Source organism: Puntigrus tetrazona, chromosome 4, assembly GCF_018831695.1.
Source record: "Puntigrus tetrazona isolate hp1 chromosome 4, ASM1883169v1, whole genome shotgun sequence".
Taxonomy (NCBI): Eukaryota; Metazoa; Chordata; class Actinopteri; order Cypriniformes; family Cyprinidae; genus Puntigrus; species Puntigrus tetrazona.
The window spans coordinates 3,421,429-3,449,289 of NC_056702.1; the positions used below are offsets into that span (position 1 = coordinate 3,421,429).

Below are 27,861 nucleotides of genomic sequence, written 5' to 3' on the forward strand. Positions count from 1 at the left end.
AACTGAATAACTCACCATATCCAGTATTCCCTCGCGAAACTCAAAAAACAAAATCCTTTGAAACGAAAAATAATAACTGGATGTTAGCAATCAAAATCTCCCCTCTTGAATCGCTACAAAAACAAAATCTTTACTTTACTTTTGTAAAGTATATTTTCCTTAATCAGAGCTCTACTTCAACTTCGCAACCTTTCTCCGCGGTTTCCTCATTCTACTTCCTCGTCAGAGAAAAAATGCATAAAGCGGCTCATTGGTCAACTACGCCACGTCTCACGTAATTTTCTTTTTTTTTAATTACTTAATTTAAATTAACAATTATATGTGCATGAAATAATACACAAAACTATTTATAAATATATACAAAAATAATTGTAAACCTGGAACAAAAGTTAGTCCGGGTTACATTCTCCCCTCCTAATTAGGTATACGTCCTCGTATCCTAAATTAAGGTAACTCAAACCCTACACAATCTTTATTTGAGACTTCTCTATTAGCTCATTTGGTTCTTCCATACCACTCAAAGCCACAACAAAAGCAGTATTTAATCCTTGAAACAAGGACTGAACCACTTGAATTAAGGGATTTCCAAAACTTGGATATGTAAGTATCTTCGGCTTCATTCTTTCTCTACTAGAACGTCTGCACTGAGTTTCTGAAACTACAGTATCGTCTTCAACCAAAGTATGATTAACTGGATCACACTGTCTTTCAGCACTATCGTCCTCATTAGCAACCTCTGGGGTTTCAGGGGGACAAATTAACTCAGCAGATTCTGCAACATCAGGTAAATTTCCAACAGAAACTTCAACTGGTATATGTTCTGCTGTACTCTCAGGTGAAGGCTCTTCTTCTGTACTATGCACAGGTAAGGAACTTTCAGAAGTTGAAACAGGGAAGACATTTTCTTGTCTGGGCAAATCATGATAAGTTACAAATCTGATTCCCTTAACTGGACAAGTCCTATACAAAGTATCAGTGGATTCATCATCAAACCCTGAATTAACATTCAGCTCTTCTGGCTCTTGTACCTCAGGAGTTGACCTAGTCTTTGCCTTTGAAACTGACTTTGGCTCAGCTAAAGTTACAGGCTCAGAAATGGGCAAAAATCCACAAGGAAGTAACAGGTCTCTATGAAGAGTGCAAAGCGGAGCATCCTTTGTTTCTGGTCGAACAGTATAGACAGGTAATTTGTCTGCTCTCTTCACCACAACATAGACCTCAGACTCCCACTTATCAGCGAGTTTATGTTTCCCACGTATTCTAACATTCCTCACCAAAACACGGTCACCCACATCTAGGGTAGATTCTTTCACATTTTTGTCAAACCGAACTTTATTCCTTTCAGCGAGTTTCTGCATATTACGCACAGCAACTTCATAGCTCTCTCTTAAGTGAGACTTTAACTGTTGCACATACTGTGAATGTGATACCTTCTGATTACTCTCTTTCAGCAATCCGAACACCAAATCAAGCGGCAAGCGAGGTTGTCTCCCAAACATCAATTCATATGGTGAAAATCCTGTACTCTCATGCTTAGTACAGTTGTACGCATGGACTAAAGGTTTAACAAATTCTTTCCAACGACTCTTATCTTTTTCCTCCAGAGTTCCCAGCATACCTAGTAGTGTGCGGTTAAATCGCTCTACTGGATTGCCTCTAGGATGATAAGGTGTGGTACGAACTTTCTGGATACCAGCTATTGCACAGAGCTCTTTAATCATACGTGACTCAAAATCGGGTCCTTGGTCAGAATGTAAGCGTTCTGGGAAACCATAATGTATGATAAAGTGTTCCCATAGGGTTTTAGCAACTGTTTTGGCTTTTTGATTGGGCGTCGGTATAGCAACAGCATACTTTGTGAAAAAATCAGTAATGACTAGAATATCCCTTGTGTTGCTTTTATCTGGCTCCAGGGAAAGAAAATCCATGCAGACAAGTTCAAGCGGCCTTGAGGCTTGGATATTTACCAAAGGTGCAGCTTTCTGAGGTAAGGCTTTTCTCCGGAGACATCGACAACAGGTTCTTATTTTGTGTTCTACCTCAGAACTCATCCTCGGCCAATAAAACCGAGAACGGACTAAATCCAAAGTTCTTTCCATGCCCATATGGCCCATCTGGTCATGTAGTTGGTTAACAGCAAAGGACCTAAGTTCCTCAGGCAGCACTAACTGGTAAGAGACAGAATCTCCATCCTGTCGCCATCTTTCACCTCTAGGCGATCCCACTCTACAAGTAAAACGGGAAATCAGGAATTTCCTTCCTAACACCGGACGAAGGTTTCTCACCAGACTCCAGGTAGATCAGCACTTCTCTGATAACAGGGTCAGATCTTTGTTTTTCAACTAGCTCTTCGTTTGTCAAGTGAGGTATAGCTGATGACCCATCTAGAACATCTCCTTGTATAAAACAGTCTGGTACTGCATCTGGATGAATTGCAAGAGACATGACCAAGGAGGAAGCGGGATCATTGTTCTGCTGTACCAAATGTCGTTCACAAATGGCTTTAATCACTTCAGTCTCTGCGATACCAGAGGCATTGACATCAGCCGTGTGAAATTGAACAAACTTCTCAATCCTCTCAATTTCCTTTATTGACAAGTGATCATCAGACAGCTCCGGCGTGCGTCGCCTGGACAAACTGTCCGCATCAACATTCTGCTTACCAGCTCGGTACTGGAGGGTGAACGAGAATGTGGACAAGGCAGCAAGCCATCGATAGCTGACAGCATCCAACTTAGCAGTCGTCAACAAGTAAGTCAGCGGATTGCTGTCAGTAACAACTGTAAATGAACTGCCGTAAAGATAATCATGGAATTTTTCTGTTACCGCCCACTTAAGTGCTAAAAATTCAAGCTTGTGCGCTGGGTAACGGGATTCACTATGGGAGAGCCCCCGGCTAGCAAAAGCAATAACTCTCTGTTGTCCATCCTGCTTCTGATACAGCGCTGCCCCAAGCCTGAGGTGCTGGCATCCGTATGAAGAATGTATGGGAGTTTTGGATCAGCAAAACCCAAAACAGGAGCGGTACAGAGCTTGGTTATCAAGGTTTCAAATGCTGCTTGACAAGAGGGTGTCCAACGACCACCAAATGGCTCTTTAGGATTGTGATACTGACGGTCTTTGCTAGGCTTTCTGATATTTTTCCTCAGTGGAGGGTATCCAGATGTCAGTTCATTTAGTGGCTTCACAATCTGGGAATAGTCCTTAATGAATCTTCGGTAATAACCAGAAAATCCTAAGAATGATCTTAGTTCCTTTAAATTTTTAGGACATGGCCAGGTTTTTATGGCTTCAATCTTCTCAGGATCAGTTTCAACTCCATGTTCGGAAACAATATGTCCCAGATATTTCACAGAAGTTTGAAAAAACCGACATTTCTCCATTGAAAGTTTCAGCCCATATTCCTTTAACCGATTAAGGACTCGCATCAACCGTCTTTCATGCTCTTCCAGAGTTTGTGAAAACACAATCAAATCGTCTAAAAACACAAGTACTTCCTTTAAGTTAATGTCTCCCATACACTTCTCCATTAACCGCTGGAAGGTACTTGGCGCATTGGTCACTCCTTGGGGCATGCGATTAAATTCCCAGAACCCCAGGGGACACACAAATGCGGTTTTCGGTTTATCTGCTTCCTCTACTTCAATTTGGTAATACCCCGACTTTAAGTCAAGCACGGTAAACCATTTTGAACCACTTAGGGCTGCAAATGTCTCTTCAAGGTTAGGTAGAGCGTACGCATCCTTTATTGTCTGCAGATTCAACTTCCTGTAATCTATGCAAAGGCGGACATCTCCATTCTTTTTTCGTACCACCACTATGGGCGAAGAGAAGGAAGACTCTGACTCACGGATAACACCGCTCGACAAGAGTTCCTGAAGATGCTTACGTACAGCACCCAGGTCTTGAGGATGGATGGGTCTGGCTCTTTGCTTAAAAGGTGTTTCATCCTTTAGCTTGATACTATGCTTTACTTTCTGGGTCCTTCCAAAATCCAGGTCATGGTGAGCAAAGACTTCAGGCATTTTGTTAAGCTGATTATTAATCCGACTCTTCCACTCTTGAGACAATGGTGAATCACCAAAGTTAACGGCAATGTTCGGCTCTTGGGACCCTTCTGGCTTAACATTCTGGGAATCAAACGCTGATAGACTTCCATGAGGTGAACGCACAGATTCCACTGCATATATATCAGCAATGACACATCGTCTTGGAATAGTCACATCGTGTTCAGCCTCATTAGTGACAACCACAGGAAGACATCCTGATTTTTCAGAGGGAAGGGTAAGCAAACAACATTTTACTACAACTCCGCCTGGTAAAGAAGAAAGAGTAGGGTGTTCCACAACAATCCATTTGTCAACTGGAATTCCAGGTAAATGACAAGTACCATCCAAGACAATTGTTTGACCAGCAGCCAAAGCTTCAGGTATTTGACTCTTCAGTGTAATATGACCAAGAATACCAGTTTCACTTCGCTTGTGTCGTAGTTCAAGATTGTAAAGGATAGCTCTATAGCCATACAACTCTGGCAAGAAGGGTATGGATCTCACTTTCAAATGTTCCTCGTACAAAATATCCAAGGTATTGGTTCCAATTAAAATCAATGGTTGACTGCGAGATTTGATGTCTGGCACCACTAAAGCAATAGTTGGAACTTCAGTCTCGACACCAACAAATTCTGCTGGAAAAGTTATGTTCAGGTGCACATACCCAAGATATGGCACAGAAAGACCGTTGCCCCTTCTACCTCTAGTAAGTCAGAGAGAGGATGAATGGGGTATTCTGAAAGATACTGCTGATGAAAGGAACTAGGGATTGTGGTAACTTGCGAACCAGTATCAATTAAACACTGACATTCGTGCCCCAAAATATTAACTAATGCAATGCATTTAGTGCCAATTAAACCTTTTGGTACTTTAACGTTCATGCCTGAATCCTTAGGGCACTGGCTACAAGTGGAAACGTAAGTCCTGATGGGACTAGCATGTCTTTCAGTTCCAATTCGCCCCTCAATTGGAACTGGTTCTAGTTTAAATGCTCCTCCACAACAGCATTCTGAGATTCCCATTTGGATTGCCTCTCTCTTAACAGCTTGCGTTTTTCAGCCACAAGTTTGGGATTTGGCTCAGCAGTACAAGAGGCTACAATGTGGCCATCTTCTCCACATTTAAAGCAGTACCATGGTCTGGGCTTTTCCATTTGTTTGCTTGTAGGTGCAGTGGTGATGGCTCCAACATTTGGGTTCTGGGATTTCTTTCCTACTGTAAAGCCTTTTCCGGCTTTAGGCTGTGAAGCAAACTTTTTTGAAACTTCAGCCCTGGGAGTGAGTTTCATCAACTGAATCTGAAGGGTGGCTATTTGTTTCCTCAGCTCTTTAGTTTCAGATGCAACTGACAACATGTCTGAATTGTCTGATGGCCTCACTTCATCTACCATCCAGGTTCTCTGAGTATGCACTTGAACACGTTGCTTTGTTCCAGCTAAATGCTGTCTCATGCGCTTTTCTTTGGCAGTGTATTTATCTTCCTCAGTACGCAACATTAATAATAACTGCGCAAATGAAGGTGGACTACCGCGTTTCTGTTCCAAACCCAAATCTGCAATCAAATTATTGTCCCAGCAGCCCCGACAGAATTGCCTTAATAATTGCCGGTCTGCTTCACTAGGCAAAATGCCTCCCCTCCTTACAGCAATGGTCAAAGCAACTTGAAGTCTGGACAGATAAACTGATGGCTTTTCACCTGCGTTCTGCAAAGTATTCATGAACTTAGCTAAAAGTTCATCTCCATCCTCTACAGTGCCAAATGCTGAATCAAGCAACTGCAGGTATTCAGAAGGGGTTGCTTCAGGACCTAAGTGTTTGACTATATCAGAGGCTGGGGGAAAAAGACTGTCTAGAATCTTTCGTGACCCATGAAAACCAGATATTGTAGGATCTTTTAAGATGAAGTCAACACTTGCACGCCAGGTGTCATACTCAACCTCATTTGGAGGCCTGGGAATCCTCCCAGAGAAAACTCTGAGCCTTGTTGATGCAAGTGCTTGTGTATTTACTTCTCCGGTTCTCACCACATGTTCAACAACTAATCTTTGTATATCTGGTGGATTCAGTACGGTAGGAGAGGTAAGAACATTGTCATTTACACGCAAAGAAGCAGATGGAGTCTGTAGTCTCTCTGCTGAATGTGGCTCACTTGCCACCATCTTAATTTCAGGTTGATCCTGATTAATGTGGGTTTCAGGAGCCTGAACTGTAGTACCTATCTCAGTACATGAAGGAACAACAGCTGAGCTCATCTGTGTTAACATGTCACTAAGCATCGTCTCAAACTGAACACCACTTTGCTTTGCTATTTTCCTCAATCCTTCCAGGTAAGACCTAGTAGCATCCCCTCCTAAATGTTTAGTATAAACATCAGACAAGGACTTCACTTCGTAAGTGATTTCAGCATCATCAGTCAACTTGTAAATAAAAGGCAACATAGGTTCCAAGGACTGCACTGCACTTCCACTTCTAAACTCAACAATTAGGTTCTTATGAAACTCAGATAGAGGATCTTGGATTGTCACCATATTAGATATGGATCCATGCTTCTGCAGTTCCTCAATTAGTTTTTCGTCATCTACAGTTCCGGTTACCCCACTGACTATCACAGCATTAGGTACTTTAATGCCTTTGGCAACAATTTCTTCCATTTTGTCAACAGTTTACTTGGGTTGATTAGAGAGTTTCCAGTAATGCAAAAACCATCTCCTGGCTGGCTCGCCACTTTTCATGTAGCACAGGGTACACGTTATATTCAATTAAATGTATTGCTCTTAATATCTTGTTCCACTGTTTAATCTAACTCACGACTCAGAAATATAGGAGCGGCCCTCTGGAGATAGGAAATCACTGAAACTCACAATCAGGTTTTATAGCAAGTATACTTTTAATCAAATTACCCCCTTAAGTATATAAAACATAATAAATAAAATAATAAAACAAAATAAAAGAAAAATAAACAAATCACAACGTAAATAAAACAGATTCCAATATAAAATTGAAATGAAAATAACACTGGTTCCTTGAGTACTCAAATGAATCTTTGGTGGTATATTTTCTGTTACTCACACAATGAATTAACTGTAATTTTCGGATATATAATCGACATTCACCGTACAAAATATATCCCTTAAAGAATCCTCTTTCGGAGTAGGTTCAAACCTGTTCAAAGCTTTTGAGATTAGTTCCGTTTGTCAATCACTTATCTCAAATCCAACGACGTAGCAGTAATTCACTGTCCACAATGTCTTCTGAAATCCTTTCCTTTTGAAGAGAAAAAGGTAAATTTCCAGTTCTGGTAACTTTGGTCTCCTTTCAGATTCGATTAGGTCGGCTCGCCATCAAAGAAAACATCCAACGCAAATCCACGGAAAAAACCTGACCTATTAAAATAAGTCAGCGTTTCAATAAAACAATTTCAAATAGGTGTCATCTCAAAATGATCTTGCATTATGATAAACATTTTGTTTCACAGAATATAACAATAATAATATTTGCATAAATTGCTTAATATATTACATTTTCTACAGGCTCACGTGTATCAGATACTGCGGCCACGTGAACTGCAACCACGTGCGATTAGCGATCATCAATTTAACAAATAACAGTGCAAAATACACATATACATACATTTCAATAAAGATTTAAACACTTAACTGTAAAAAAAAATATGTGCATAACCCCAGTTTAACAACATTAAACTGAATAACTCACCATATCCAGTATTCCCTCGCAAACTCAAAAAACAAAATCCTTTGAAACGAAAAATAATAACTGGATGTTAGCAATCAAAATCTCCCTCTTGAATCACTACAAAAACAAAATCTTTACTTTACTTTTGTAAAGTATATTTTCCTTAATCAGGAGCTCTACTTCAACTCTCGCAACCTTTCTCCGCGGTTTCCTCATTCTACTTCCTCGTCAGAGAAAAAAAAAATGCATAAAGCGGCTCATTGGTCAACTACGCCACGCTCTACGTAATTTTCTTTTTTTTAATTACTTAATTTAAATTAACAATTATATGTGCATGAAATAATACACAAAACTATTTATAAATATATACAAAAATAATTGTAAACCTGGAACAAAAGTTAGTCCGGGTTACAAGTAGTAGTAACAGTATTTGTATGTACAAAATGCAATTGCAATAGACATAGGACCATGATTAGGATTGCAGGTTTGTCTGTTGTGTGATCTTACAGAGTGACAGCGAGGAATCAAAACCTTAAACCCAGCATAGAGGGTTCAGTGAATGTAGTGTTGAATGTGTGTAAGTGTGTGAGTGTGTGTGTGTCAGAGATGCTGTAGAAGGACAGAGTGCCGGCCGGCCAGTCCAGATACACTCCTACTCTGTTAGAGGAGGGTGAAGGGGCAGGAATGTTTTTATTTAGATTGTTGTGCCAGACAACAAATCCATCAACAGTGTAGAAGAGACACCAGGACTTGTTATTGTATCCAAACTTACAGATCATCCTTCTTTCCTGCTGATTGTTTTATAGGCCACTGCTACACGAGCCCAGCCAGTCCGCTCAACCTCCCAGTAATGGCGTCCAGTCAGACTCTCTCGACAGAGAACCTGAGGAATATCTTTAAATCTCTCTGGATGATCAGGATATGGCTGCTCTTCTTCTACATATTTCATCTCTCCATTCTCAGACAAAATGAGTTGAGTGCTCGCTGTGTTTGGATCCAGTGTGAGATCACAGAAATCTGAACAAAAAGAAGAGGCAATTGTATATGTTTGTTTTATTAAATGTGCTAGTGTTCAGACATAGAACTTACATTTTGTAATCCTGGTTGGATCCTGAAAGGCTCTCCATGGACCATACTAAAATGAAACACAAACATACCTACAGTATCTGGAATAATTATTCACATACAGACCTCCAATGTAACAATTGCAATTCATTTGTTTAGCATTTTTTAAATACATCTTGTTACAAAAGCGCGTTTCACAGAGCTGTGTTTTGCAGTGTTTCAATATATTTCAGTAAAAACTGAAACTGAGAAAATGCCATTAAAGTTTTTACATCAGCCAGTCAAACATGTTGAAGGTGGATTGGTGGCAATGCATTCATTTTAAGCTTTATTGGGATTATACAAAATATATTATATATATATATATAAAACATGACCACTGATGTGAGCTTTGACCACCAAAGTGCAGTATCTAAAAACTAAATGTGTTCATCCAGCTTTCTCATTGTGTTTCTTACTATGTGTTGATTGATTTAATAACTTTGTTTCACTGATGTTTGCATGTTGTGAATGTTAAAACTTAGTACTAAGCCTAAAGAAAGGCAGCACTCCATTTCACCACAGAGTGTTTTGCTTGTTTTATTTAAAAAGTAATCAATCAACCATATACCAAATAGTTAAAACAGTATTCAAATATTCACACAATTTAAACTTAACCTATGATATAACTGAAAATAGGAAAATAAGGGACAGAATAAAGGATGTTCAAAATATTTGTACTGTACTAAATCCTGTACATCATTACGTTGTAAGATTAGATATGGAGCAATATAGGTAGGCTGTTTAAATTGCTAGCAGCTGGAGTTGATTGTTATTTGCCTTGCTAGGTGTTAATATTTTGCCATCTTCTTTTCCTATCTTTGAACATTTGCATTTTAGCGTGAGTTTAACCATCATTTGTCTGCAGGATACCAATGCAGACTGCGCAGTATCTGCGTTCTCAAACAGAAACAAAAGCCAGAGAGCTGTAACTTCTCTTACATTCAAACAGTCAATATAAACTGTCAGCTGATATTAAGCAGTCTGTTTGTGATTTTATTAGTACATCCAGAAAGATTTGGCGTTTGCCACAGACAAGGTTTCTTAAGTTGTACCCCACATACTTGAGAATCTTCAGTGAGTAGTTTGGATCCTTCAGTTTGTCAGAGAGCAGCTTGACTCCTGATTCTCCTGGGTGATTGTAGCTCAGGTCCAGCTCTCTCAGGTGTGAGGGGTTTGAACTCAGAGCTGAAGACAGATAACGACAGCCTTCTTCTGTCACCATACATCCCGACAACCTATAAACATACATAAAAAAAAAGACTGCATTATATGTGAAGCCCTCAAATATCAAATACCTGAGGAATCATCGTTGATCTTTTCTTTAATTTAAACAAGTATATATATATATATATATATATATATATATATATATATATATATATATATATATATATATATATATATATATATATATATATATATTTGTCCTTATTGGATTTCCTTATTGGGTGTTATAAAATTATATGCACAAATAATTTACACTATATTTTTAATTTGACAGCAGATTAAAAACACAAGTCTGAGTGCAGAACTTTGGTTATACCAAACAAAATAGTCTACACAATAAATAATATATTTGACACTTCAGAATTATGGGCCTTTTAAGTGTTTTTAATGATCAGTTATGAAGTCTTTAGGCAAACCTCCAAACCTGTCACTACTTTCCTCAATTTTAAAGATTTAACTGGGCAGAAAGAGGGCAAGATTATTTAGCAGACCTGCTGCCTTTACAAATGTTGAGAATTTGACATGATTTAAAAGACCTCAGTATTTCCAGCTGACAGTTTTCCATCTTCATTCCATCACAGAGAAGTTTCACTCCCGAATCCCGCAAGTCATTGTTACTCAGATCCAGCAATCTTAGGACAGAGTTTAAGGATTGTAGAGCGGATGACACAGTATCACAATATTGGTCAGTGAGATTACAACCAGCCAAACTGAAACAGAACAGAACACAAAACAATAATCAAATTCTTAATTTCATTCTACTATTAGCATTGCAATAATATCTATTTTATTTTGTTAAACAGATCAGGACATTCTAAAAATAAGCTAAATAATACCCTGTTTAAAAACAACAACAAAAAAGCAGCATATGCTGAATAGGTATGTTTTGAAGCATGGCTTCTGGTCACAAGCTGTTTGAAGTTGGTCATGTGCTGGTCCTAAGATGGTCCTGAGCAGGAGCTAGTTGCTTAGGATCTTGTAACTAGCATATTACCAACTTAAACCAGCTACAACCAGCAATCAAAACCAGAAATTCAACATACAAAACCTGCTGTTTCTTTCTTTGAACAGGGTCAAAAGTGAATTCCATTCAGAAAGGACTTTTCATTGTAAGACACAATTTAAACACTCACAGAGCATTTCTGCAGTTGATCACAGCTGGTATGAGTCTTTTCTGCCTTCATCTGATGTGTTGTATTTCTGCAGGTCCAGCTCATCCAGCACCTCCTCTGACATCTGAAGCATGTAGGCAATTGTTGAGCAGTGAGCAGGGCAGAGTTTCTTCTCTGAGTGTTTTTCTGATTTCACAAACTCCTGAATCTCTTTGGACAGAGTCTGATCTTTTACTTCCAGCAGACAGAGGAAAAGATTGATGGATCGTTCAGTGGAGAGTTCATGTCCATCTTTGATCTTTCCTTTTATGTACTGTGTGGTTCTCCTCATGGTCTCTGAGCTGTTTTCTGTGTGTGCCAGTAGATCCTTTAAGAGTCTCTGATTGGACTCCAGTGAGATGCCCAGCAGGAACCGCAGGAACAGATCCAGGTGTCCATTTTTACTTTCTAAGGCTTTATCTACTGCACCTTTATGCAAATTGTGCATTAAATCAAAATCCTTAAGGGCCTCCATGTTGTCATTTAAATAGCAGTAAAATACGTAGAAAGCAGCAAGAAACTCTTGAATGCTAAGATGGATGAAGCAGTAGACCTTCCTCTGATGAATCACAGATTCTTCCTTAAAGATCTCAGTGCAAATCCCAGAATACATTGAGCAGTCAGTGATATCTAGGCCACTCTCTCTCAGGTCCTCCTCATAGAACATCACATTGCCCCCTTATCAACTGTTTGAAAGCCAGTTTAGCAAGTTTTACAGTCACTTCTATTTTGGAATGAAGGAGTTTGTCTGGAACTCTCTCTTCATCCTGTCTCTTAATCTGAATCAGCAGGAAGTGGATGTACATTTCAGTAAGCGTTTGAGGATTTCTGCATTAACATCTTCTTTCAGGAGCTTCTGAAGCACAGTTGATGAGATCCAGCAAAAAACAGGGATGTGGCACATGATGTGGAGGCTTCTTGCTCTTTTGATGTGTGAGATGATTCTGCTGGCTTGATGCTGGTCACTGATTTTTTTCCTGAAATATTCCTCTTTTTGAGGGTCATTAAAACCCTGAATCTCTGTTACACGATTAATATTTTTGAATGGGATCTGACTGGCTGCTGCCGGTCTGGAGGTGATCCAGATGAGAGCACAGGGAAGTAGATCTCCTTTTATGAGGTTCAACATCAACACACCCACTGAGGAAAATTCATTCACATCACAAACCTTCTCATCATCTGAAAACATCAGTGTCATTCTGCTTTCATCCAGACCATCTAGGATGAACACCACTTTACATTCTTCATAAATCTTTGAGCCCAGGTCTCGAAGCTCAGGATGAAAGTCCAGCAGAAGTCCGTGAAGACAGTACTGATGATCTTTAATCAAGTTCAGCTCTCGAAATGAAAACACAAACATGAAATCTACATCCTGATTGGCTTTTCCCTCGGCCCAGTCTAGAATGAACTTCTGCACAGAGACGGTTTTTCCAATTCCAGCAATTCCTTTAGTAAGAACTGTCTTGATTTTGTCTTTCTCTTCACATCTTGATTCAGGTAATGATTTAAAGATGTCATTACAGTTGATTGGATTGTGTTGTGAGTGTTGTTTTCTGGGTGTTTTCTCCATCTGTAAAACCTCATGTTCTTCATTCATCCCTTCTCTCTCTCCTTCTATGATGTAGAGGTCTGTGAAGATCCGGTTCAAGAGGGTTTCATTTCCTTGTAGTTTGTTTCCCTCAAATAAGTGTTCATACTTGTTCTTCATGCTGATTTTGTGTCTGTCTTTGACTTTTTGCAGGACTTCTTCAGGTCTTTTCTTCCTGATGTGGGTCTGATTGTGGGATGCAGTTGTATTATCTGTCTCCACTATGCTAAAATTAATAGGAAGAACAGGAAAAATTACAGTGTTTACAATGAATGTTTAAGATTTTGAGAAACATATTAGTGTGCATTGTTAAATATTTTGGAGGACATTTAGTATTTATTTGGGTTACTAAAAATCTATATTTCAGCAACTAAATATTTATACTAACTGTGGGGCAGAGGTCACTGTTCCATCACTGAATGTATTGTATGTAGACATGGAACTTGTACTTTTCATAGACACACTGGATCCTGCAGCATCTGATCTCAGTCTCTTTTTCCTGCTGATAGTGACAAAAGACAAAGTATAATAGATACAAACAGTTAAAGCTATTTTAATTATTGTTATTCCATTTGATTACTGAAAAAGGCGAACTGAAATTTAGTAAAAACAGGAATAAACTATGTTCTATATTATAAAAAGTTTTACACATAAATATTTGCTAAATGCAAACTATGCTGGGAACAACATTGCCTTGAACATTGGCTTTTAATTTAGTTTAGACACATTACGTTTCATCTAAATACAGAGAGAAAGAAAGATTCAGATAATTTGACACGGCACTGACAGACACTGGCCAATGCAAAAATTCACGTGGACACTTTTGAGAATTTCTGCAACCCATCAAATACAGATTAAACACGGTAACAGATGCCAACATAAAGTAACACACTAATCCAAAACTCAACAAATACTGTATATCTTATAGTGATGTGTGAGTAAGCCTACACGAATCAAATCTATGATCCTGGCATTGTGAGAGCCATGGCTTGAGCTACAGAGCTATAAATCACAGCAGGACCTGATTTTACTGAGTTTGAAATTTTCCTAGGTTATCATCTTTGTTGACCTTGGAACAACGTTGTGATTAACCAGTCAGATTTGAAGAATTTTTTTTAGGCTTACACCATTTCCTCTGATTTTAGGCATTACTCATGTGCAAGATTAGGTTTAGGTGCACGGATATGGTCAAGACTATATTTTTGGATTGAAATGTTGTTCCTTAACAAAATATGTTGGATATGTTACCTAGGAACATGTTGAAATCAGAACGTGCATAAAAACGTGCACCTTCATAAAACGTTGAAAAAGTATGGATGTCATACCTGGAGTCAGCGGATGTTTCCTCATTCTCCCTTTTCTCATGGGAGCTCATTTTGGAAGCACTTCCTACTCTTAAAAAAATATAAACTATACAAACTACATATATTTAAACAAAAATATGGTGACATTTTATTAAATAGTCTCAATAGCAGATTGAAGGCCTTCTGTATTGCTAAAAGTTAAAGTTTTAAAAGTTAAAAATACAATGTTAAATAAATGCATACACAGTCAAATTCAGTATAATGTATTGCAGTTCTGTATAATACTGTACAAATGATACCATACTGCACTGGGAGTACACAAATGAAAAAAAAAAAAAACGAACAAAAAAGCCCATAAATCCTAGCAATTATTTCATAAATCCTTCTAATTATATAGTATAATTAGTACATGTTTGAAATTATTCCTCCAACAACAGATCTTTAAATAGACAATAACTTACCATCATAATTATCGTTATCATTTTATTTTTAAATATCTACATGATTAGATAAAGAACAAGTTCTGAACTTACCACTGTATGCTTCCACTTCAAAGTCCAGGCATAGATTTAAACTCAAAATATGATCCTTTGTTTTACTTTCATTTAGTCACCCGGTCAAGGTGACTCTTAACTCTTGTTTCTTTCTCGTCTTCTTCTCCCTCTAGTGGTGCAGAGCATCATCACAAGCTCAGGTGGATCTCAAAGCAGTTGTGCCGTTTATAACTCAACACGGACAATATGAATGAAAATTAAACTAGTTTTATATGCCTCCTTCTCACACCGATTAAGTGCCTCAAACCGATCCATCTGTAAGAATATATAATATCATAATAATATATAGGTATTGTACAATTATGTATGGACTAATCTGCTTCACGGGTTTATAATTTCCAGCACATTTTAGCAGATTGACATTAATGTTCTTTTCAATTCTTCAGTTTTATTGACAATTCAACTTTCAATAGGACTTTGAGAAATGAGTAGATGCAACTAGAGAAAGAATCAATCAATCGAATTTTGGGTTTTCCGAATAAACAATGAATATTGTGTGTATACTAGTACATATTACTAGTTTTACAGGCATTAAGTTATCTAAACAGTGTTTGTTAGAACAGTTAGATTTTACAGTGCAGTTACTTCATTACAAGTAAGCTTTCAGCCATAGTCCTTTATTTATTGTATGTTTTATATTAAAGGGAACCCTGGTTATTAATACTTGTGTGGCTTTATATAATGTAAATGATGTCCCTTACTGAAATATGTAGAAGAAAACCCATGAATGGTTTATATTATTAAAAAATCCACATTGTTTTATACATATTTTAGACTTTAGTGACGCCACTATCCTGATGACGTAAAATGGTTGCACTCAGTGATCTAGACAACTCAGAAAACACAACTCGGAAAATAAACTGACTGACCACCTCAAATGAAAGAGATTACAGCAATGAGTCAAAATTATCAGAGCTAAAGTGGAAAGGACAAAGAAACAAGTCTTTAGGAAGTTTTATTCGTCTACAGGCATCATCACATTATTTTCTTCCTACTCTTATCGCTAGGAAAATGGCAAATGTCAAACATCGCTTCTCTTGTTGCTCTTCGACTGAAAATTTCAACCAAAACGACACAACATCTTTACTGTTTATTAGTTGTGCTGTGGTAAAAAGCACCAGTAGCTCAAGGAGTGCAACCATTTGACGTCATTGACGCAGAATGTACTGGGCAGTTGATTATTTATCATGGGTTTCTATTACATACTTCCGTAAGAGACATTATTTAAGTTATATTATTATAAGAATCCAAAAGAGTCACTTTGACTGAGCCTGAAGTTAAAACTGTGCAAACAGCTACAATAGAGTGTTAGATTGACATTGGGATACGCTACGGTCACTTATATTAGTATCAGCAGAAACCTGAAGAAGCTCCTAAACAAACAAACACCCTCCAGTCAGGAACTCCATCTAGATTCAGTGACAGAAACAAGAGATACTGGAAGTGATTTCTTTCTGACCATGAAAGACGTCCAGACTGAAGATACAGGAGATTATTACTGTCAGAGTTTTCACTACATCAACAGTAAAGATGTGTTCACACAGTGATAAAGAGTCGTATCTGATACAGTTGAGAGATAATGCAGCTGCTGATGAGAGGATCACAAACAACACACACACACACACACACACACACACACACACACACACACACACACACACACACACACTTATATATAGTCCCATGCAAAACAGTAAATGGTTGATCAATCATTGGGAAGCTCAGTCTGACTGCTGAGAGTCTCAGTGAACAAACATCATCTCTCTTTAGTCCTGACTCATTCTGTTCCTCTCAGAATAGATCAGCTCCATCAGCAGATGTTTCACAGGAGCTTCAAGATACAGTCAGACTACACCGAGTCAACACACACAGAACCAACAGTCATCTGTTTCAGTGGTTGGGGTTCATCATTTGACTACTCAAAATAGTTTCATAATTTCCTCCATTTGCAGGTGTTTTCATGGTTCAGTGAGTGAACCCTGAATATTTCAATGTAAAAGAGAAGACAAAATATTCATCAAAACAGACATAATAATAATGTAATAAGAGTTTTTACAATAGTGTAATATAAAGGTTTTATTTTTTAATTTATACATTTAAATGACATTTCAAATTGAAATATTTGATACATATTAATTAGTTTAACAGTGTACTTGCTCTCAATGAACACTAAATCCATCAAAGCCTTAATAAACACATGAACATTTAACTCAGAAAATCACATTAGAGTACTGCCAAAGCATTGAACAACAAGACTGTAAATAAATCTATGTAAATATGTCTATTATCTGCCCTGTAAAGTAACCATATCTTCCTAAAGAATCACCATAGTTTATTAAATATAAGTTGGACATACATGTGTGGTTCTCAAACAAATGAACAACAACAAAAAATATATATTTATTATTTATTTATTCTTTTCAAAGGATTAAACCCCAGTTAAATAAAAGAACATTACTGTTTTGTAGATTATTATTATTGTATTGTAGATTATTAAAGTATTTTAGAGCGATATTGACTGTTTTATTCTAGAGGGGCGTCACTAGCATGTGAATAAACTCTTATGAACATGAACGTTTGGCAAATAGCAGCAAAGCATAATATTAATATTGCTGAATTTTCAGGAGTGCTTAAAACTATGTAATCTAAACAGTAATCTAAATCTTAATGAAAGTTATCAAAAACACTACATGTGTTGAAGAATATAGACATTTTTGTCCATACTGTTTGTTTTTAATGATCATTTATTAAGTGTTTGTCCACCAGTGGATTTATTAATGAAACTTGTCAATTTAAATCTGACTTAATTTACTTTGAATTAAAACTAACTTGCAACATTTTAGTCCCTATCAGTGATGATTTTCTTGATGTTCTTCATAATTCTTTCAGTTGAATTCAGTTACAGGTTGTGCCACATTCAGTTATCTGTCTTCGAGAGTGAACTACAGTCTTCAGGTGAATGATTTAAATAGTGAGAGTCACTTTACATCATCAGACATGCTTCAGTGCTCTGAGAGAGTTTATAGCGCTGTGAGTTTAACACTTCATGACTGACACAGCAACAAAAACAGCAACTACAATGACATTGATCATATTCTTCTTGATCTTAGGGATGTATTTTCAAGGTAAGACCTTTCATTCAGTTAGCTCTCTTAAAAGTTATTTCAAACTTTTTAAATATCATGTCGTTTAATTGTTCTTCAGACTCTGCAGGACAGGTGACTGTGATTCAGACTCCAACAGAGAAACATGTTCAGAACGGACAAACAGTGACTCTGACCTGTAAAACCAGCAGCTCTATTGGACGCCAGTCAGACGGTTGGTGTGGGTCATGTCTCTCCTGGTACCTACAGAAACCTGGAGAAGCTCCTAAACTTTTAGTGTACAGCATTAAAACCCTCCGGTCAGGAACTCCATCAAGATTCAGTGGAAATGGAGCTGACTGTGGAACTGATTTCTCTCTGACCATCAGTGGAGTCCAGACTGAAGATACAGGAGATTATTACTGTATGGCTATAAACTATATCAGTAATAGCTGGGTGTTCACACAGTGATAAAGAGTCGTACAAAAAGCTGTGAGTCAGAGTCACAGAGACTGCACTGATACAGCTAAGAGATACTGCAGCTGCTCTACAACACAATCACACACAACACTGATCAGAGAACACACACTCATAACACAAAATAAATAGATGGTGAAGTTTATTGTTATAAATGTGGCAATGCTTTACTTTAGATGTCCTATCCCTTTACCCATTAAATCAAACTAGAAAACATCTATCTGCATTAGACAGGGAAGGTAAAGTTACACGTTTGCTTCTTTTTATGTCATGTTTGCTCATACAGTCATATCTTTCTGAGAAAACCGAAAATAGTAAATACTGGAAATGGTACATATGCAACAGGAGAATAAAGGCCTCCTGAGTAAATTGTAAATTCCCAAAAGTAATTTTATAAGAAAAATATACATACGTAAAACTTTCAGCCTTAGTCTCTAGCTTCCACTAACTACAGTACACTCGTTCACAGTAGAAGAGACGTTCCAGCAGATAACTTTATTTTAAGGTGTCCATAATACAGACTAATTACAGTAAGTACTTAGTAGAAGCTTAGTAGTACTTACATGAAACAAAATGTACTGATCATGTACCTAAGTTGTGGAACAGCTTGTACTTACACTTTGCAATTATGTAGATGTAACAGACAGCTACTGTTACACATATGTTACAGGCCAAGTCTGTTACACGACTATCTGCGTGTGTCGGTATGGCCTACCTTTCTGCTGACTGATGTTGCTACTCATGTTGCAGTAAAGTAGGGTTTGTAAGACCCCTTGGGCCTTGTCTAGACTATACTTAAAGTATTAAAAGTCTGCTAAACTGGAACAACTCATTTTGTACTTAATGCACTTTGATTGTGCGGATGTAGTGCTGAAATCTGACTAAAGATTTGAAAATCTAAAAACGTACTGTAAATAAAGTTTTTTGCATTTGGATCCCTAACTCTGTTGTCAGTCTCCACGTTACAGCTACAAACCCCCCCATGTTGAATTTGTCCCCCCTACACCCCCAAAACACAACTGATGTCAGCATTTGACGCACCTCACTTTGTACAGATTATTTAATATTGAGCTTTTATATAAAATAAAGTGAGTGATGCTGCATTCAAGACCACAGTCAGTGAGTTAAAGAAAAAAAATAATGGCTTTAATAAATGCTTTCATCTGTATCTGAAATTATTAGACCCATAATAATACAGTACATAGTGCAGCTCAAGCTGTTGTGAATCCCGCCCACTTCTTTACATCATCAGACATGCTTCAGTGCTCTGAGAGTGTTTATAGTGCTGTGAGTTTAACACTTCATGACTGAGAGCAGAACACAACACAATCTTCATCATCACACAAGACTCAACTACTACAATGAACAACATCCTCATCCTCATCTGGACCGTTGCAGCTTTTATCCTAGGTGAAATATCATGTTTTTTATATTAAAAAAGGTTACTGTTGTTCTTGTTTTTACCAATTTAGTATACAAATAGTCTTCCATAAAGGTGATTTACAAACAAACTGACTTTTTCTCTTCTTCAGAATCCAGAGGAGTCACTCTGACTCAACCTAAAGTTAAAACTGTCCAGCTCGGTCAAACAGCTACAATAGAGTGTAACATAGATGTAGGAATATACGGCAGCTACTTACACTGGTATCAGCAGAAACCTGGAGAAGCTCCTAAACTCCTCATTTATTACATAAACAACCTCCAGTCAGGAACTCCATCTAGATTCAGTGGAAGTGGATCTGGAAGTGATTTCTCTCTGACCATCAGAGGAGTCCAGACTGAAGATACAGGAGATTATTACTGTCAGAGTTATCATAGTGGTGGTGTGTTCACACAGTGATAAAGAGTCGTACAAAAAGCTGTGAGTCAGAGTCACAGTGACTGCACTGATACAGCTGAGAGATACTGCAGCTGATGATGAGAGGATCACAAACAACACAAGGATTTTGGCAAAAATTTTAAATTTAACAATATTTATTTACAAATTTATTTAATAGGCATATACAGTGCATCATATTATCATTCATTCATTATGTGATAATTGTAAAGTCTAGTATTAATTTGTCTTGTTTATCAAGATCACACACTGAGGGCTGATATGAGACTCACATCAAAGTCTGCATCTTTAAAATTATTAATAAAATGAAAAATGTCCCCAGGTCACCACATTCATAGTTTGACTACAGTCCTGTTTCTAACACTCAATTAAACACTTAATTATCAAATTAACCCCAACAATGATTCAGTGTTACTTTTATCACCACTCCAGTGATTTTTTTATAAACACTGAGAAGTATTAATTATTAATTTAACACTCCGAGATTTATTGAAATACGAGACTTATTTATTGAAGATTTATTGAAGTCCACACATGAGCGGTTTACCAAATAATCCAGGCTTATTTCAGTTAATCCCACTTATTATCGGTGGATTTTAAAAAAAATGATTCAAACTCAAGACAATAATAATAACGTTCCTGTTTCTGTCTGAATTAGTAATAGTTTATCTGCTGTTCTGCTTGACTAGAGAAGTGAAACCCATCTGTTTCCGTCCAGATTATGGACCAATCAAATCTCATTTTCATGGTCAGGGTGGAGTGATTGTGACGGTCTCAGAATAGAGCAGCTCTGTCTCCAGAGACCATGTTCAAACCCCAAGAGCTTTATTTGACTCCATTTACTGCTACTGATGGAGCTTGTGAAAAACACTACATGCGTCTTGATCTGTTAGTTGTGGAATGATGTGGTCGGACACAAACGGAGCTTGTTGAGAAGCTTTATTGAATGTTGCAGCAAACACAGCAGATTGAAAGATCAGCCAGTGCTTTGACACTAGAGCTCTCTTTCAGTCTTGAGTTACAGTAAATGACTACAGCTGCAGCACTAGACTCACGTGAATCCTGCCTGACACAGGACACTCAGATACGGCTCATCTTCAGGAGAGAAACATCAGCACTGCGAGCGACTAACAGCGACTCTTGTGGAACGAGACGTCACGAGAAGCTCCATCATGTGTTACTCTGCAGACGTACTTCTCTCCCTTTTCCCAGCGTGCTTTGCTGAGGGTCAGGACGCTACTGCGGCTGTAGAGGCCGTCCCGCTCGCTCTCTGCGCTGGTCACGACCCCTCGGTGACCTCTGAGTCGTCCAGCGTCCAGCTCACCTGCGCCCCTGTGGAGAGTAAGAGCTGAGCAGGCAGAGCAGTGCGGCTGAGTCTCCAGAGATCTGCAGAGAAGAGGGCGCAGCAGAGACACCGAGGGCTTCTCTGTGGGACCAGCTGCAGGAGACAAACACAACACATTCACAAACACACTCTTCTGCAGCGTTCACAGCATTTCTACAGGACTTTCAGCAGCAGACGTGAGGAGCGCAGTCACGATCACCATCTCATCACAGTTCATGTGATAAACACAAACTACACGATCACTGCCTACATTTATATCAAACTTCAGAAAGAAAACTAAACTAAAGCAGGCACTGACCGCTCTGATTCCAGTAGTTTAGTGTTTTATGATAAATATTCCGCTCATGTTTTTAAAATTTATTTTACACTTTTAAAAATATAACTATTTTAAGCTAAAATTTTGTGACCATAGTTCAGATGAAGTTAAGTTATGTTGCTGATTATAATAGAAAACATTAGAAATGAGCTGATATACACACAATATAGACGTTACAGAATCACTATACATTTTAATTCAATTAGACGTCATAAATAAAACTAAACACACAAGACACCGACTGATTAGTGTTTTTTTCTGTTGAATATTTTAAATTCTTTATAAATGAAATTTAAACAGAGATTTTGTGACTAAAATGATATCACTGTTGTTCGTAATTAGAAAACAACTGAATCAACTGAAATTATATATTTTTTTTCTTCCTTTCTTTTTGGTTTTACAAATCGTTCCTGTATTTAAAAGCACTGAATTATAAGAAGCAGCGCTAAATAGTCCTCTCATGTTTTATTTTTTAAATACAGCTAAAAATGTGACTAATTTAAGATGAAATGTTGTGACACAGTTCAGATGAAGTTAATATTATGTTGCTGAATATATTAGAAAACATTAGAAATGAGCTGATATACACACAATATACAAGTTACAGACTCACTTTATATTTCAATTCTTCAATTCAATCTCATGAATGAAATTAAACACAGAAGACACCGACTGCTTAAATTTCATTAGGTTTTACATCCCAAAGAAAAACCTCTTTTAGATATTTTCAACTTTTCAGTTCTTTATAACTAAAATTTAAACAAAGATTTTGTAACTAAAAATAATATGTTTTTATAATTAGAAAATACAGAATCAACAGAATTTATATATTTTTGACAAATCGTTCTTGTTTTTAAAATGACTGAATTATAAAAACAACGATAGCAAACGAGATTCAGAATCACTGACTGAACTACAGAAAGTAGCTGCTATATATATTCTGATATCAAATCTGTTTATTTTTGTATATCTACAAAAGAAGTTTAGTTACGTATGAACACAGAGTTAAAACTAATGAAGAAAATAAACCTGTAATAAATATTTTATTCAAAAATTGTATGTTTGGAGAATTAAAAAGACTTACCGAGCACCAGTTTAGTTCCTCCACCGAAAGTGTACCACAGTGATACGATCTAATGAAAGACTCGTACAAAAACCTCTCTTCACTCGAGTGAACACAAACTCCAGCAGAGACACAAACACTTCAACACACTGAGAGAGAAACACACATCATTAGTGAATATTAATTCACATAAACATGATTACAGTCAAATCTGTACATAAAAATATTTGAAAATGATTATAAATCATTAGTACCTTCATGAAGAGTTAAAATGTGCACTAAATGACCTGAACTGACTCTATTTACACATTTAACTAATCATTTATTCATTATTTATTCATGTTTTTGCAGTAACTTATGTGTCAATATCTTATGTTGAGATCACATGACCAGCTGATTATCACTCATCTTTATCTCAATAAATCTATTATCAGACACCAGTGAAGAGTGTGTGTGTGTGTGTGTGTGTGTGTGTCTGTGTGTGTGAGAGAGTGTGTGTGTGTGTGTGTGTGTGTGTGTGTGATGTGGTCATCTCGCGATGAGGGAGTGATTAAGAACATGCTTACCTGCACCAACAGTTTTTTGACCTGGTCTGGCCTTCAAGTAAAGCAGAGCAAATATGCGGTCTTCTGGGAGAGGAGGAGCGGTGGCAACCGCTGGTATAGATCTAAGACTGACCAGCCACCTTCTTTCACCATTTTAGACCAGCCTCTTAGAGTGTATGCCAGACATGAAATTTACAAATATCTGGGTCACAAATTCAACATCGCTGGGGACTGGAATGAACAAGTGACTGATTTAGAACATCAGTTTACCATCAGCCTGGATTTGATTGATGCATCACCTCTTCCGGTCATTATGAAGATTCAAGCGATTAGAGATATAGCTTTTTCTAAAATACAGCACCATTTTGCAAATGTCCATATCTCACAGAAGGTTTTGTGTGAAATGGATAATAACACTGTGCAATTGGTAAGGAAATGGCTGTACCTCAATACGCACTCTACAAGGTGCTTTATCTTCCAGAAGAGACAGGATAGAGGGCTCGGTGTCCCAAACTGCATGTGGGAATATATAGCCTCACGTCAGTCACATCTTACTAACATGCTGAACTGCGATGATACCAGCGTGAGGAGATTGGCGAGAGCATCTCTGCTACTGGACTTTAAAAGAAGGAAGGTACTACAGGCATGCGGAGGGGAAGACAGCTTCTTGGGCTTTAAAAGGAAGAGCAGTGGAAAGCTGGATGGAAGGGCGCAGGGGTTTGGTGTGTCGTCAGATTGGCCTGATTTAAACAATTTATGCTGGAGAACAGTGCGCAACTAAAGTGGATCCACAGCCTTCAGCCTGTAGAGGTCTCGGACGCAGTGGTGGAGGATGCATCGATTACGATGGAAGCTAGACTGGATTATAACAACACCACATACTTCCTCTTATCAAAAACATCAAGGCAGACTCTCATGTCCATCCAAAGAGCTCATAATATGGAGTATTGGTCTAACTTAAAGCTTCAGGGAAAGCTGACCAAATTGACCTGTGCAGACCACTCAGTGTCACACACCATATACAGTAATACCACCCTGAATGAGGAGATCCTCATATTTTGTGTGAAAGCCCGCCTGCAGGTTCTCCCCACAAGATACAATCTTTCTCTGTGGTTTCCCGCCATACATTCCCCTTCAGCATTTTGCATGAACCTCTACAACATCTGGAGTCAGTAGCGCACATCATGAATGGCTGCCCAGCATTTAAAGGACTGTATATCGCAAGACATGACAGACTTGTTGAGCTTATTGCCGCCCAGATCCCCTGTGGGACTGATGGACAGTTGTACAAACACACTATGGTACAGCCACATTGGTATAATTCAGTTGCGAACATCTTTTTAGGCATTCCCAACACACCAGACATTGTTTACATATCCCAAACTAGTAAAACAGCCATTTATTTTGAAGTGTCATGTGCATTTGATTTGTTTATGGAGGACTCTTACTGTACAAAGATTCTGAAATATCAACCTTTACTATCTGCCACTGAGAGCCTGGGTTACAAGAGCCGACTTATTGAGCCGACTTATTGTGTTTGGCAGTTTGGGTCATGTACACAGGCTGGTTGTTAGTGGACTTTGTATTGGGGGTTCTGGAAAACAAGGGCCAAACAGCTAGCAAAGTACTGCTCTATTTCAGCTGTCATAGGAAGCATGTATATTTGGAAAAGGCGATGTTTTTGTACCTTTGAAATGGTAAACTCAAGGCAGTGTGCTTCTTGTTTAAAAACGTGTTGGAACTTTCAGAAGGTTTGATTCTAATGAATTTACCTTGTAATGTGGAATCAAATAAAATATATAATCTGTGAGAGTGTGTGTGTGTGTGTGTGTGTGTGTGTGTGTGTGTGTGTGTCAAGAACCAATGAAGTATCCACAAAAACGTGTTCCTTTAAAGATTAAATGTTTAAAACATTATGTTGTCACACAATGATTCTGAAACTGATTCTCAACAATCATATATTGGTAGAATGTAGAAGATCAGTGTTTGTTATTAGATCTGTGTGCTAACAACATCACAGTCTTTTGACTCCAGCTTTCAGCCAGAGAAAGATCGTCAGGTGGTGTCCAAACTTCCTCAAACGTTTCGACCCTGAACCACGACGTCTTCAGTTGATGGGTCAGCAGTTAAAGTGCCATCTTCTCCTGACTTCAGCTCAACTCCTCCTGTTTACTCCAAAGACAACAAGAGACTCTTTCTGCTGCCTCCCCAACCTCTGAAGATCATTTACATAGAGACACTTTACATGAGAGAGTTTATAGTGCTGTGAGTTTAACACTTCATGACTGAGAGCAGAACACAACACAATCTTCATCATCACACAAGACTCAACTACTACAATGAACAACATCCTCATCCTCATCTGGACTCTGACTCTCTGTATTCAGGGTAAATATTTGACTAAATACTGCACTAAATATCATTACACACATCTTATGAAACAGTCCAATAACCACTGAATGTCTTATTTCAGAGATCTGGGGACAAGTGACAGTGACTCAGAATCCAGAAGTAAAATCCATCAAACAAGGAGAAACTGTTACAATCAGCTGTAAAACCAGTCAGCCGATTTCTGGCTGTAGTGACTGTGTGTCTTGGTATCAGCAGAAACCTGGAGAAGCTCCTAAACTCCTCATTTATTGCATAAGAAGCCTTTATTCAGGAACTCCATCTAGATTCAGTGGAAGTGGATCAAACTATGGAAGTGATTTCTCTCTGACCATCAGTGGAGTCCAGACTGAAGATACAGGAGATTATTACTGTCAGAGTTATCACTACATCAACAGTAAAGCTGTGTTCACACAGTGATAAAGAGTCGTACAAAAAGCTGTGAGTCAGAGTCACAGTGACTGCACTGATACAGCTGAGAGATACTGCAGCTGATGATGAGAGGATCACAAACAACACAAACTCACTGAATCAAACACTTCACAGATTTATTTATACTTGTTAAATCATCTAAACCAGCAACATGTATGTTAGACCTATTCCATCTAAACTATTAAAAGATCTGCTTCCAGAAGTCATAGATCCTATTTTGAACATTATTAATTCATCATTGTCATTAGGTTATGTTCCCAAAACCTTTAAACTGGCTGTAGTTAAACCTCTTATTAAGAAACCACATCTTGATCCCAAAGACTTAGTAAATTACAGACTAATCTCTAATCTCCTTTTCTGTCAAAGATACTAGAAAGGTAGTATCCTCACAACTGTATTCCTTTTTAGAAAAAATGGTGTCTGTGAGGATTTCCAATCAGGTTTTAGACCGTACCATAGTACTGAGACTGCTCTCATTAGAGTTACTAATGACCTGCTTCTATCATCTGATCGTGGTTTTATCTCGTTATTAGTGCTATTAGATCTTAGCGCAGCATTCGATACTATCGATCACAACATTCTCTTGGATAGACTAGAAAACTATGTTGGCATTAGAGGAAGCGCCTTAGCATGGCTTACATCATATCTATCTGACCGCTATCAGTTTGTGGCATTAAATGAGGAGGTATCATATCGATCAAAAGTGAAATATGGAGTTCCTCAAGGCTCAGTGCTAGGACCGTTACTTTTCAACCTTTACATGTTACCTCTGGGAGATATTATCAGGAGTCATGGTGTTAGCTTTCACTGCTATGCTGATGATACTCAGCTCTATATTTCAGCGCAGCCTGGTGATACACACCAAATTGAGAATCTAACAGAATGCATAGTCGATATAAAAAGCTGGATGATGAGTAACTTCTTAATGTTAAATTCTGAAAAAACAGAGGTGCTAATAATTGGACCTAAAAACCCCACATATAATAATCCAGAACACAGTCTAACACTTGATGGCTGCTCTGTTAATTCTTCATCATCAGTTAAGAACCTAGGTGTGCTGTTTGACCGCAATCTTTCCTTTGAAAATCATGTTTCTAGCATCTGTAAAACTGCGTTTTTCCATCTTAAAAATATATTTAATTACGACCTATGCTTTCAACCTCTAATGCAGAGATATTAATTCATGCGTTTATGACCTCAAGGTTAGATTATTGCAATGCTTTATTGGGTGGTTGTTCTGCACGCTTAATAAACAAACTTCAGCTAGTCCAAAACGCAGCAGCCAGAGTCCTTACTAGAACTAGGAAGTATGATCATATTAGCCCGGTTCTGTCAACACTGCACTGGCTCCTATCAAACATCGAATAGATTTTAAAATCTTATTAATTACCTATAAAGCCCTGAATGGTTTAGCTCCTCAATACTTGAGCGAGCTCTTATCACATTATAGTCCTGCACGTCCGCTCGTTCTCAAAACTCTGGCCATTTGATAATACCTAGAATATCAAAATCAACTGCGAGGCGGCAGATCATTTTCCTATCTAGCACCTAAACTCTGGAACAATCTCCCTAACTGTGTTCGGAAGCAGACACACTCTGCCAGTTTAAATCTAGATTAAAGACACATCTTTTAACTTAGCCTACATATAACACACCAACACACCTTTTATTATTCAAATCCGTTAAAGGATTTTTAGGCTGCA

General features: G+C 37.9%; 1 long non-coding RNA gene, 1 pseudogene and 3 gene segments (V, D, J or C); 3 read left to right on the forward strand and 2 right to left on the reverse strand.

The window, feature by feature from the left end:
- Positions 1–8,123: 8,123 nt before the first annotated feature.
- LOC122342756 lies at positions 8,124–14,369 on the reverse strand (annotated as a pseudogene).
- Positions 14,370–17,702: 3,333 nt separating this feature from the next.
- LOC122342808 lies at positions 17,703–18,226 on the forward strand. The segment is given in 2 exon segments: positions 17,703–17,797; positions 17,877–18,226. Coding segments are annotated over 2 exon segments (429 nt in total).
- A 1,257-nt stretch (positions 18,227–19,483) lies between these two features.
- On the forward strand, positions 19,484–20,072 carry LOC122342809. The segment is given in 2 exon segments: positions 19,484–19,642; positions 19,765–20,072. Coding segments are annotated over 2 exon segments (357 nt in total).
- A 921-nt stretch (positions 20,073–20,993) lies between these two features.
- LOC122342503 lies at positions 20,994–23,463 on the reverse strand. Of its 2 annotated transcripts, none has more exons than XR_006250584.1 (3): positions 23,360–23,463; positions 22,815–22,942; positions 20,994–21,507 (listed from the first exon to the last, which is right to left on the reverse strand). It is a non-coding gene; the product is annotated as an uncharacterized LOC122342503 (long non-coding RNA). The 2 variants fall into 2 exon arrangements; XR_006250583.1 differs by lacking the exon at positions 23,360–23,463 and adding an exon at positions 23,048–23,256.
- Positions 23,464–25,629: 2,166 nt separating this feature from the next.
- On the forward strand, positions 25,630–26,146 carry LOC122343393. The segment is given in 2 exon segments: positions 25,630–25,726; positions 25,812–26,146. Coding segments are annotated over 2 exon segments (384 nt in total).
- The last annotated feature ends 1,715 nt before the right edge of the window (positions 26,147–27,861 follow it).